The following is a 14,725-nucleotide window of genomic DNA, read 5'->3' as shown; positions in this document are numbered from 1 at the left end:
GAGGTATTATTGTGGCCATTAGACTTTAAGAGACCCAGTATGAATGCAAGTACAGAACATTTAATAGCCTATTTTAGAGCAAACTCAAGATAATTTCAGGTCACTTATATACTGATAGCTTGTTCAAATAACACAATTAGCTATAAAAGACTGAAGTTTAGGCTAAAAGTGTATTGGATTAATGACACAAAAGACTGTTTCACTTTAAGCATATTATTGAAGTTCTTATTCTCCAAATATCTAATGGGATGTTTGTCAAAGAGAAACCAGAGGCTTGATTTACTAATGGTTTGAGTGTACTAAAATAAGTGCAAACCTGATAGCACACGCAAAGCCGATCCACTAAACGTGTGCAAAGTAAATTGTTTCTGTTAAGTGAGCAGAATAAGGCGTGCAATGTATGTTGCGTCTCTGTCTTCATCAATATGCAAAATATATGCTGCTCATCAAACCGCCCAGAATACTGGGAAGAGAAGCTGCAAATATAATTTTTAAATTTAACTATTTAGCATTTTATTTTGCACATGTCAGAAGGACGTGCAAACTGACAGTTCCACACACGGCTGCAGGATCGTTGCTTGCTCTGCACAGACAGACGATGGACAGATACAGTAGGTCGTGTGTGTGTCAGCATTTTGGACTGACAGAAACAAGACATATTAGAGCTGCATCCTTTTATAATTTTATAGATGGTAAATGGTAAATGGGTTATACTTGTATAGCGCTTTTCTACCTTCAAGGTACTCAAAGCGCTTAGACACTATTTCCACATTCACCCATTCACACACACATTCACACACTGATGGCGGGAGCTGCCATGCAAGGCCCTAACCTCGATCCATCAGGAGCAAGGGTGAAGTGTCTTGCTCAAGGACACAACGGACGTGACAAGGTTGGTAGAAGGTGGGGATTGAACCGGGAACCCTCTGGTTGCTGGCACGGCCACTCTCCCAACTGCGCCACGCCGTCCCCATAGCTGCTAGAGAACTTAAAGGGCTCATTAAAACAAATATTTTCAATTACGTTTGTTTTATTATATTATTAAAATATTTCTTATATTAAAAAAAACTTCTTTAAGTATGCATTTTTAGTGTTTTGAGCAAAGTAAGTGCAGCCTCCCTCCCAAGCACCTTCAGTGGTAAAAAAAAAAAGTGGTTTCAAAGTAGATGCACTGCACGACTGCTTCGAAAATGCCTATAAAAAGTGGTAGATGTCTCCTGCTTCTTTTAAAACTAAACAAAACTCCACAGGTTGGAGTATGATAACATGAATGTGCAGTAAATTAGAGTGTCTCCATGGTGATGCCCCATATAGTACACGCAAAATCCTAATTTAAATAAGGTGGTCTGCACCACTTTACAATTGCACACGCAGTCTTAGTAGATCCCACACAACACGCCCACTGATAGTACACGCTATTTCATAGATTGCACACGCTATTTACCGCGTGGTATTTAGATCTTAGTAAATCAGGCCCTAAGTGTATAAACTAAAATACAAAAATCCACTGCGTCCACCTTATTGTATGTTCCTAAAGGCAGATGATGTGTTGAGATTGTTACCTGGGGAGATGGAGCAGACCTCCAGGCCCCAGCAGGTTCATGAAGTTGTGTCGCAAGTTGAGGTGTGTGACGTCTTGGCTGTAGAACAGATACTCAGGCAGCGCTTCCAGGCTGTAGCAGGATAGGTCTACCAGGCTGACGGTCTGAGACACCACCTCAACACACACAAACATGCAGGCTCAGAATATCATCCTCCAAATGGTAGCTACAGTAGAGAGCCCGTATGCACGGTTTGAGTTACCATCTGAGCTTTGTGAGGGTGCACTACAATTTACGGTCCCCAAGTTCAGACGAAAACTTAAGAAACAAAAATGTTTGCAGCAAATTCCTAAAAACACTACAGTATATATATATATAGTAGTGTAAGGATACATGGGCTACAGGTTCATCTCGTATATATATATATATATATATATATATATATATATATATATATATATATATATATATATATATATATATATATATATATATATTTATATATATATATATATATATATATATATATATATATATATATATATATATATATATATATATATATATATATACATACATAAAGAATTATATATTAAGGCTGCCAAAGTTAACGCGATAATAACGTATTAACTAAACATTTTAATTACGGGAGATTAACGCAAACACTTCCTTTTTGATACTCGGGCCATGCCGTAGCGGGGGAACTTGGCTGCAGTTCACTTGCTACTGATGAGCCACAAGCAAGCAGAAATGGACCAAATAAAGCCTACCTTATGGAAATAATAGGTTCAAAGCCATGGCAAGTTGTTCTCCCAACAACAAAGGACTATTTTTCACTGTGAGAAGAGGCAACATCCCTGCAGCAAACGCCTGATGCGTGTGTCGTTCAGAGGTGGGTGGTGCTTCACTTCCATGTTCAGATTACAATTAAGGTGCAGTGATACAATAATAATAATGATAATGGATTAGATTTACATAGCGCTTTTCTATCGACTAGACACTCAGACAAATGTTAAAAGTAAATATAAATGTTGAATATAAATATAAATGTTAACTATACACTGTTATATTTACATGTTAGATATAAATGTAAAAATAACTGTTACATTATAATGTTAGACATAAATGTTAAATATAAAGGTTAAATATAACTGGTAGATCTACAGTATATCTGAAATATAACTGTTAAATATAAGTGTTAAATCTAAATCAAAATGTTAAATGTAACTGTTAGACCTGTATGTGAAATATAAGTGTTGAAAGTAAATCTAAATGTTAAATATAATTCTAAATGTTAGCTATAAATAATACATCTAAAAGTTAAATCTAAATGTTATATCTACAACAAATGTAGATAAACGTGATAAAGCAATTTACTCTTGGGGATCAATAAGGTTGGTTTAAATCTAAGTATCCCTGTGGGACGAAATAGTAGGGGACAACAGGGTTTGTTGTCACACTTTGCTCCTCATCAAAACAACTTTTGTTAATCATGACAGCCCTAATTATCAGTTATCAAAAACATTACAAAGTGAGTTTGACTACCATAGAACTGAGGGGCTCAATATTAATTCATAGTTTGAAAGTTTGTTAGCAGCCACTCAAAAATGAAGAAAGTGGAATTAGACAAGGGGTTCATTTATTAACCTGCAGTATTAGAAACTCCTCAGTATGACGTAGCGAAGTAGCGTAAATACAGTAACTTGCATAACCAGGAACCACATCCACCAAAAGTCTTCAGTCTTGTCCCTGTGTCTCCTTAGAAACATCTCTGTCTAAATAGAGAGCACTCTAACCCAGTAATAGTCCATACAACCGTGGCAGAGAAAGACTGTAGAGACAATGCACTTAGAGTAAATCTGCAGCTAATTGGATTCCTTTTTGTTCGGTTGGCTTGCTTCTTTCATGGCTAATCATAGGCCGTGTCCACCTCATTTGACACTCTCAAATGTCTGGCTTCAGTGAGAAGAGCCCAAAAATCATTGAACTATTTAAAGCAAGCTTAGCATAAATGACTGAAGACACACAAATTAATAAAGTACTTCTGATCTGATCTGATCTGAAAAGAAGGAATATATTGGTCATAGATGATGTTTGTCATATTTGCTCAAAAGGCTTTGATATACATAGCAGACATGTGATGCAGATGCTCTCACTGTTTTATAATCCTTACACTAATGATCAATGACTTATGGACTATTACACGGAGTAACCCCCAAGCCAATGCAAGGGCGTGTTGCTTGATGTTATGTTTTTTAACCATCCATTAGGGGTGTGGGAAAAAATCGATTCGAACTCAAATCTCTTTTTTTATTTTTTCATTTTTTTTAAAATGTCCTGCCCAGCTTCTCGGGCAAATCATATAGCAGATGTATATGCCCATATTGGCTGTTCAGATTTACTTTACAAAAGAGAAGTGTAGGATACTTCTCTTGTTGCCTTATTTGTATTTTGACTTTATTAAATGTACTTATATTATCATTTGGTGCAGCCGGGCCGGAGCAGGAGGGGATAGAAAGAGAAAAAAAGGAAGACAGAGGGGGGAATTGTGGGGACAAGAGGGGGATTAGACAGAGAGACAAAAACAACAACAGCAAACACAACAACAACAACAACAATAGAGCAACATCAGCAAATACGACATGTACAAATATGATGGTAAAAGTAATAGCAAATAAGCAGTTAGCAAAAATAAAAAATAATACAGAAATGACAATGAGCATTATTACCCTAAAAATGGAGCAATATGAATACCAATACAAATAGTGCTATTGATAATAAACAATACCAATACTTTACCTTTATTATCAACAATACATATACGTAATGATAACTTGAGATACGAAAGAATGCAGCAAAATGGAAGCAACCTACATTAACCTTGTAGATTGTTATAGTACTTAGGCCAAGCTTTGTCAGTGCGCCATGTGCTATACCCAGTTCACCCCAAGGCAACAACGTCAATATATGTTTGATGAAACGTGATTATGTGCATGAGTGTATGTGTGCATATGTACTTGTATATGTACAGTATGTGTATATGTGTGCTTATACAGTGAATGTATATGTACAGTATGTGTATATGTGTGTTTGTACAGTGAATGTATATGTACAGTATGTGTATATGTATGTTTTTACAGTATGTGTATACAGTATGTTTGTATAATGAATGTGCGTGTGGATGTACGAACTTTGAGTGTGTAAATATGTACTGTATTTGTATATGTATGTGGGAGCGTAGGTACCTACACTACCGTTCAAAAGTTTGGGGTCACATTGAAATGTCCTTATTTTTGAAGGAAAAGCACTGTACTTTTCAATGAAGATAACTTTAAACTAGTCTTAACTTTAAAGAAATACACTCTATACATTGCTAATGTGGTAAATTACTATTCTAGCTGCAAATGTTTGGTTTTTGGTGCAATATCTACATAGGTGTATAGAGGCCCATTTCCAGCAACTATCACTCCAGTGTTCTAATGGTACAATGTGTTTGCTCATTGGCTCAGAAAGCTAATTGATAATTAGAAAGCCCTTGTGAAATCATGTTCACACATCTGAAAACAGTTTAGCTCGTTAAAGAAGCTACAAAACTGACCTTCCTTTGAGCAGATTGAGTTTCTGGAGCATCACATTTGTGGGGTCAATTAAACGCTCAAAATGGCCAGAAAAAGAGAACTTTCATCTGAAACTCGACAGTCTATTCTTGTTCTTAGAAATGAAGGCTATTCCACAAAATTGTTTGGGTGACCCCAAACTTTTGAACGGTAGTGTATGTATGTGTGTATGTATGTATGTGAGTATATGTGAATTTGCATGTACAATACATTTGACTCCCAGTGTGTGCGGGAGCCAGAGTACGGCCCCAGCCTCCCCGAGAGCCCATCCCACAAACAGTAGGTGCGGTGCCCAGGGAACCAGGGACCACCGCCCCCACGCAGCCAAGCCGGACAGCGACAGGAACCCCAGAGCCTGGCCCATCGCGCCGCCCACAAGGGCCAGCAGCAGGTCGCAGACAGACGCACCCGGCAGAGGACAAGGCACGAGAAAAGCAGGGGGCAGCCAGACCCCAAGCTAGCGAGAGACCACACCCCACACAGACAGAAAGGCGGGACGCCCCGCCCGAGGGGCCCGGAGACCCCCCGCAACCGGACGGGAAGACCGCCCCCGCCCCACCGGCAACCGGGCCCCCACGAGCCCACCCCCCACCCCCGGAGAGCGCGGCGAGGCCAGCCCACGGCCACCCCACCCAAGCCGGCCGCCACAGGACCACCCAGCACGGGGCCACAGGAACCACCCACCCCACCCGCAGGGACCCCAACGATGGAGATGGAACAACCAGCAACCGCCCCGCCGAGTCCCCCCCCCTGAGGTAGGGGAAAATAAATAAATAAAATAAATAAATAAATAATAATAATAATAATAATAATAATAATAATATTAATAAAATATATTAAAAAAATAAGAATAAATAAATAATTAAATCTATTTAAAAAAAATAAAATAAAATAAAAAGAATTAAAAGAAGATCACAGACATGCTGACACACAAGGTCGCTACCCCAACAACTGGCCGACTCGCAGCACCTCGGAATACCCTGCAGCACCAAGCTACCACAGTAGACGCAGGGACCAGACCCAGCAGGCCCCAACCAAGACGGGCACCCGGAAGGGATGGACGGTGGGATCCAGGAGCTCCAGACACGCAGTCCGGATGCAGTAGCCTGAGGCGCCGACCCCCACCCGACAGGCAGGCCCAGAACGTACCCCCAGAAATATACATACATATATATATACATACACATACACATACACATGTACACATACAGACACATACATACACATGCATACACATACACATACATACATACATACATACATACATACATACATACATACACACACACACATACACATACATATACACAGTTTGTCAGCCCCGACAACCACCACGTGCGCGCGCTGCCACCAGTCACAACATCAGCCACCCCCCTGCACCAGACCCATCAGCCACGGGCGCCCACACCACAAACAAACGGCAGCAGAAACAGCAGCCACAACACCCCCAGACAGCCAGCACCACCCAATCAAATCAAAGCGATCAAAAAAAAACGCGACCGGCAACCACACGCCACCAGGATCACGGAGACCAGCCAGCGCCAGCCCGCCAGCAAGCCGAAACGCCAACACGCAAACAAGAGACACCAACAACCCCCCCCCCCCCCCCACCAAAAGACCCCACCACCCCAACCCAAACCCGCACAAACACACCACCGCCCAAACAACCGAGACACAGCATCCAGACCAGACACGGGCGCCGCGCCGCCACCACATCAAGTCGCCAACAGAGACCCCACAGCGCAAGGTCGGGCCACACAGGCACGGACCCCACCCAACAGGAAGCGAGACCCGCGCGACGCCACACACAAATAAATAATAAGATTAAACAAAAATAATAATAATAATAATTTTAAAAAAAAAATAATAATAATAAAATAAAATACAAATTAAATTAAATTAAATTAAAAATAACAAATACAAATAAATAAATAAAATAAAATAAAGTAAGTAAATAATAAAAATTATTGGTAAAAAAATAAAATAAAATAAATTTAAAAAAATAAAAATAAAAATAAATAATAATAATAATAATAAATTAATAAAAGCCTGGCAGGCCACCAGAACGCAGTCCCCGGAATCCGCGCCGGCCGACGAGGCAATGAGGGGTGCGCCGAACCCCAACCCCCCCACATGCCTGTGTACAAGGCCCCCAGAGTGTCTACTGTGTAGTTAAAATTAGGAGGTCAGCCATTACAGCCGACCTCCGGTCCCTATTGATGCGTGAGTGAGATATGTATGCTTGTGGGAACTAATAATGCGATTAAAATTGGGGGACATCAAGGTCTTGGTGGGTCCCAACCAAGCCGAGCCCTCCAAATCCTAAGTGTCTAATATGCAGCTAAGATTGAGGGATGGACGAGCAGGGGACAAGACAGGAGGACTGGAGCCCCATAGGAGGCATCCTCAACCCCCCGCCATGCCTCCCCGCAGGACAAACCCCCAAAGTCCTATATTTGTGTGACTGTGTGTGCTATAAGTAGGAGGAGTAGAGGGCCCGGACATCCCCCCCAGTCCATGCGGCCGACAACCAGGAACTACGGCCAGGAAGACGCCCCCCCCTACCCCCCCCTCACGGCCCGTGACCCACCCCCCGCCAAACAAAGCCAGCCCCCGCCTGCCCCAACCCAACCCCGCAGAGCCCATACCAGCAACCAAACGCAGAAAAAATGCACAGCCCCATGCCCAATTCAAACACCGCATCCCGGCCATCCACACAGCAACGTACCCATACGAGTTCTGGCCAGGGGATGGCGCCCCCCAACGGGGGAAGAAGTCAATGCACCCCGTCCGCACGCCAGCCCCCAAACCAGCCGGCAAGCTCAAATCTCTATTCTCACGTTGTATGTATTGATTCTCATTTTTCAAAAATCGATTTTCTTCCCCCGCTCCCAGCAATGTGTATGGGCCTTCTGGGCTACCGTAGGTATTGCGCAATAAGCAGCGTGGCTACCTGGTGGCTAGCTACTAAGGGGAGTGTGGTGTTGTTGTGTTGCCGCTAAAATGCAGGTAGAAGAAAAAGAAACCGAGCAGCCTTAAGAAGAAATACAACCGCCTCCGCGGACTTTGAAAGCAAACGTTTGGAGACACTTTGGATTTTACCGTGGCAAGAAAGGGCTTGACATGACTCATGCAATGTGCAGACTTTGCGACGCAAAAGTTAAGTATTTTGGTAATACTTCAAATCCCTGCGCTCACCACCCAGAGTTATCAGAGGAAAAGGATCATCCACTAACAACACTGGCAGCTGATCAACGCACAACCAGTTCTGAACGGGCAAAGAAGATAACCAGATCCATCGCTTGTTTCATTGCAAAAGACCTGCGACCATACAGCGCAGTGTAGAGAGAAGGCTTCAGGTTCATGATCAAAACTATTAAGCCACGATATGACATCCCATCACGCTCGGCTTTTGCAGACAATGTTGTACCTTCACTTTACAGAGAGACAAAGCTAAAAGTGGGGGAAGCTGTGACTAAAGCTGGCATAGTAGCTCTTACGTGTGATCACTGGACCTCTAGGACCACCAAGTTCTGGCACAGACTGGCAGCTAGCCTAGCCTACCAATTGTATTCTATTGATGTTACAGTCACAGGAGTTGTATTACTGTATTTTATTGTTCTGGTAACTGAGTGAGTAGTAACTAAGTGTCAAATTCAGTCAGATGTTAAAAAGTTTTGTTATAGTTAAAATTTGCGCAAGCATGAATAAATCAGACAACATATTGTTGTCTTGGATTTACATTTGTGTGTTTACATGATTGCAATCAGTTGATAAAACATTGTCCTTTACAATTATAAAAGCTTTTTACAAAAATCTACTACCCTGCTTGCATGTCAGCAGACTGGGGTAGATCCTGCTGAAATCCCATGTATTGAATGAATGAACCAATTGTTTTTTTAACCAACTTTTGCAAATTGTACAGACGTGTGCTTGTCTGTACGCTAAAGTTGTGGACAGAGTTCTCAGCTAAAACTACTTAGAATACCAGTAGAGTGGAAAAACAAGTTGACTTAGTGTTTCAATGTATCAATTAAACCATATCCAACTGTATTAACAATCCACAAAGTATGTGAAAATACAGTCTAAACATCACAAAATGCCACAAATTCAGTCAGCCATTTTGAAGATTCCGCTCCGAATACCCTCGGCTATTTCCGGAGATTGACGTCACAGTAGTAACGCTTCTGCACTCTGACCATATTATCAGATCAGTCATACCTTGGAAATACGCAAAAATTAGACAGACATGTGGAAATAAATGTGCTGTCTATCATTCACAATCCCTAAATAAGACATTTACACATATTTTATTTTTTTTATGCATTTTAAGTTGTAAATAAATAAAAAATCAGCTAACAATGGAGTCTATGAGGGCTCTCTATTTTGCCCACACAACTCTCTAAATCACCATCCAAAACCCACAAACAATACTATATTTACTATTTGAGACCTGAATATTAACCATATATTAGTAATGTTGTTATTATAAGCGCTAACGCGGATAAAGTTCCTCTTTGTAAGACTAAACAACATAAGAATAGTTACCTGCTGCCATCCCACTCTTAAATAAGGCATGGTGATTGTATTTATTTATTATACCATAGCACTTTTATCACAATGATTTTATTGGTTTAGTTTGTAATATATTTTATTGTTTTACAGTGTGCCAGTGTACTGGTGATCATTTGTGGTTTTTAATGTTTTTACGTCTTATGTGATTTGTGTTAGCTTGTTTCGTTCTGCCTTGACGCTGAATTACAAACGTCTGCACAACTATTTTATCTCCGGGTACCATTAAAGACACCTTGAACCTTGAAGTATTTTAGTATTGATAACCGAGAGCTAACTATAGTTTATGCTGCACTGGACTCAAGGAGAGACTTTAATGAAATTATAAAATTAAAATCAAGATAGCAGTAATGCAACATACAGTATATGGATGCAAATTGCAGTGAAACTGTAAAAAAGAAGAAGCTTATGCAGCAGCATTGAGCCAGCAATGTCTAGTTTGCTGCTGCTCTGCTCCCGCATCATCGAATCAAAGTTTTTCTAGATTATTATTAATCATTAACCATGCCTCTCATCTGGATAATAGGAGGGTTTAGCAATGCATCTAGAAGCTGTTCATCAGTGACATTCAGTTCATACGCAGAGATGGAGACAAACACACTACAACAGAAGACAGTGTCAGACTCAGCAGCAACTTTTTTAATCCTTCGTTGTGTAAATTTAAAATACATTTTTCATCTAAACGAGAAGATATGGACATCCTATTAGTCAGCTTCAAAGTGAGAGCAGACATAGTACAGTAAGCTATCATTTTATTGTGTTTTAGTTTGTATTTCTTGGTTAGCACTTAGCAATACTGCTACATGATGCTTAGTGTTTCACTAAAGCTGGATCTGTTTATATTCGGGATCAAAAATATAAGGTTCTGAACCATCATTTGTCTCAAAGTAGTCGTTATTGACTCCCACAAAGTGTGCATGATTAGCATTGTTGTTGGTAGGGAAGGGATCTGTGATTCCTACCTCTACGTCACACGACCACGTGTCTAACTCATTATCTCTCAAAATGGCACGGGAATCTCTGTGAGATTGATACTATTTTGATCTATTTACTCGCAAACTTTGTAAGTCTTTTGGTGTCACACAAAAGATATATATGATAATAGCTTCAATATAGAGGCAACTTGTGTTTCCACTCTACTGGTACTTTAAGTTACACTGGGTGTTTTGCAGAGCAGTCACTCCAAACCACTGTGCCGCAGAATATTAGTCAGTCCCGCTAAGATCTGCAGGCTTTATTTGTGATTGTTACAACCTAAATTGCCTGAATTTGCAGAAATTTTCTCCAAAAGTTGCGGCATAAGTTGTATTGTTTTGTGGCTTTTTTTTTTTTTCAAAAACATCGAATCAACTTGTGATTTTAAAGTTAAAGTTAAAGTACCACTGATAGTCACACACACACTAGGTGTGGTGAAATTGCCCTCTGCATTTCACCCATCCCCTTGTTCCACCCCCTAGAAGATGACGTGAGCAGGGGAGCAGCAGCGGTAGCCGCGCTCGGGAATAATTTTTGGTGATTTAACCCCCAATTCCAACCCTTGATGCTGAGTGCCAAGCATGGAGGTAATGGGTCTCATTTTATAGTCTTTGGTATGTCTCGGCCGGGGCAGACACTCTAACCACAAGGCCACTGAGGAGGTTATATTTGATATGTTATATAATTATATATTATATTTTCTGAATTTGTTATCAATGTTTTAAGAGTTCCTTGTTACCTCAATCTCAAAAAGCACAGGATTTGGGATGTAACAGTATCAAATCTCACGGCAACATTATCACGGTATTAAGGCCACGGTACGGTATTATTGTGGCATATGTCCAAAAAAAAAGGCTTAAAATGTTGTATTGTGTAAAATGAAGTGGCAGGAATAATAATAATAATAATAATAATAATAATAATAATAATAATAATAATAATGATAAAATGTTCCAATCATATTTATTACTACAAACATACATTTTTTTAGGGGAAAGAATTATGCAAGGACATCCACTGTTTCAAGCAAATATAAACCAAAAAACTTACAGTTGAGTGTTTTTAAAGGGGAACTGCACTTTTTGGGGAATTTTGCCTAACATTCACAATCATTATGAGAGACAAAAACACATACGTATTTTTATTTTATTTTAAAGACAATAAAAAACACTTGGAAGATTGTAGCCTACAAAGCCCTCTAAGACAACTTAAAAACCTTCCAGCAACTTTTTATAAACACACTGCGAGTATATAGATAATGTAATAACAAACGCATTCATAACTATATGTAATATGTTCAATATTTACCATATTTTGATCATTTTAATATTTTCCCGGGACTGACTTCTTTAGCGCATTGATTTCCATTTCCATAGCAGCGCACATCCGACTTATGGCATCATATGTTTGTTCCTACTTCCGGATTCAAACAGGAGTGTTTTCTAATCACCAGACTTGGTAATAAAGTTAAAGTACCAATGATTGTCACACACACACTAGGTGTAGCGAAATTATTTTCTGCATTTGACCCATCACCCTTGATCACCCCCTGGGAGGTGAGGGGAGCAGTGAGCAGCAGCAATGGCCACGCCAGGGAATCATTTTTGGTGATTTAACCCCCAATTTCAATGACTCGGCTGGGGTTTGAACTCAGAGAACGAAGACGACTTATTTTGGACAAATGAGGATTCACAACCGTATCTTTTTGAAACTGAATGAACGGAGGATGAACTACTATTTATTGAAGCCAGCACAGAGAGAGGGTGAAACATTGGAGCAGACAGAAGCCGAGAGAGTGAGGCCGGCCTGACACGAAGCTGCAAATGTTGAATATGGAGACAAGCTATTTGGACATGAATGGCGTGCTAGCTGGACCAAACAGACAACTGTCCATCGAGTGAGCCACACTTTAAAATCGATCATGGGTGTTATTACAACTACAGTACATACGCTGTCTGGCTAGCTGTGTACAAACAAAACATGAAATGTGGGCTCATACGTAATTTATGAGATTATCATCACACTCAAACATGTCATGTAAATGCTGCCTCTTTGTTAAGTTGGTATTTTGAATTCAAATATGTCCTTAATTCTCTTACCATGAAAATAAATATATATTTTGTTGATCTATCCATGCCAGCGACCTACAGCAGAAAGTATAATGAACCTGTTTCTCCACCTATTTAAATTCAAACAAACAGTAATAAATAATGGCATACTAGGTGGTGTGTGGTGAGATTTTTCTAATGTAAACTATGTATTGCACAAAGATATACATAGTATGTATGCTGTATATACAGACTGTAGCTGTGGTGGGAACAAACAGCAAGGCAAACAAGATGGGTGAAAAACACACATTATTTGTCTCCTGCTTACTTTGGATGCCTGCCGATGCCATCGCTGGTAGTCAGTCAGTGTGTCAAAGTTGACAAAGTAGGTCTGAGCCTGCGATCCTGCAGAGCTGAACATCAGACAGTGTTGTCTCCTCTTCACCTCCTCCACCTCCACACAAACACACCATGAGGAATACATGTTAATTCATACGGTTGTAGTTGGCAGTGGTGTTCAAATGCACTGTATCATACTGAGCGATGATATCATAACTGCCTTATTGGGTTTCAAACCGTAAATAGGCCCAAATATTAGAAACACCTCTGTATGATTCAGTACTCAATAATTGGGTGCTATTAGATTGTACAGATGTGCTTTCAGCCTGCCCTGGATTCTGACCTCTCACCTTTCCCCCCACCAGAGGCAGGATGTGCATCTTGCCCGTTAGGCTGTCTTTAACAGAGGCCACGATGAGACATGTTCCGCAGAGAATGACCTGCCGCTCAGCCCACTTGTGCAGCTGCGTCTTGCCCTTCCTGACGCTGAACACGCCCTTCAGTAGGGTGCGCTCCAGCTGGTCGGCATTTAAGGGTCGCTCTGGAGGACAGAGACACAGAGAGAGAGTCCTGACTGTGAGGGTTAGTGCAGAACCACAAACATCGCACTAATGGACAGGAAGCCTCACCTCCGTCTGCTGTGATTAATAACTGCAGATCTTTCACAGCAACTGTTCTAAAGCTCAGTGAAGTCACAGGTCAGTCAGATAGCATCTACAAATAAGTTCCCTTCCTGTGGCCACACTTACTATTATGTTGTTATATGCCAATTTTTTAATCTGCTTGGTCTTATGTCAAAAGAGGGATGCTTATGGAACATCTCCACCAATACTCCAGTTTTGCACTTGGCCCCATAACCATCAGGACCTTTTAAAGAAATGATACAGGTCATACTTAAATCACGGTCATGCTGCAGCTTAAAGTTAAAGTACCAATGATTGTCACACACACACTAGGTGTGGTGAAATTGTTCCTCTGAATTTGACCCATCCCCTTGTTCACTTCCTGGGAGGTGAGAGGAGCAGTGAGCAGCAGCGGTGGCCGCGCCCGGGAGTAATATTTGGTGATTTAACCCCCAATTCCAACCCTTGATGCTGAGTGCCAAGCAGGGAGGTAATGGGTCCCATTTTTATAGTCTTTGGTATGACTCTGCCGGGGTTTGAACTCACGACCTACCGATCTCAGGCCGGACACTCTAACCACAAGGCCACTGTGCAAGCTTAGCAGCACTTGCAAGATTTGTTTGTGCAAGTCAACAATTCTGCTACGTTTAAAGACAGAAAGACGTTTTGCTTTTGCCGTCAAGAAGTCATGACAGTGTGGATGCATACCGCTTTCTCTGGAAAACTCCCATATTTTGCCCTCCTGTTCCCATATTTGTGGTACAGTATACTGTCATTAGGGTTGTACGGTATACCGGTACTAATAGAGTACCGCCATACTAATTAATTGCAATCGGTACTATACTATTTTTTTAAAATACCGGTACCGTTCTTTCATCTGAATGCCGCTATGCGGCACTGACTGCAGAGCCGAGGTGCATGATGTTGAGTGTGTCAAAACGTACACACAAGGTGCATACAAGCAATAACATCTTGGACAGGAAGAATGGCAAAAAACGGAAATTCTACAA

At 40.8% G+C, this 14,725-nt stretch overlaps 1 protein-coding gene across 1 annotated transcript in view; it reads right to left on the bottom strand.

The window, feature by feature from the left end:
* phlpp2 (PH domain and leucine rich repeat protein phosphatase 2) overlaps positions 1-14,725 on the bottom strand; it is a 102,376-nt gene that overhangs the window by 42,647 nt on the left and 45,004 nt on the right. Inside the window, exons 4-6 of the mRNA XM_062028014.1 lie at positions 13,443-13,633; positions 13,082-13,207; positions 1,563-1,717 (exon numbers count right to left, since the gene is read on the bottom strand). Coding sequence (XP_061883998.1) covers positions 1,563-1,717; positions 13,082-13,207; positions 13,443-13,633 — 472 coding nt within the window. The remainder of the gene's footprint in view (positions 1-1,562; positions 1,718-13,081; positions 13,208-13,442; positions 13,634-14,725) is intronic.

The sequence above is a fragment of the Entelurus aequoreus genome, linkage group LG02 (genome assembly GCF_033978785.1).
Source record: "Entelurus aequoreus isolate RoL-2023_Sb linkage group LG02, RoL_Eaeq_v1.1, whole genome shotgun sequence".
Lineage (NCBI taxonomy): Eukaryota > Metazoa > Chordata > Actinopteri > Syngnathiformes > Syngnathidae > Entelurus > Entelurus aequoreus.
Note: the sequence above shows the minus strand (reverse complement) of the source record. Positions and strands in the feature narration are given on the sequence as shown.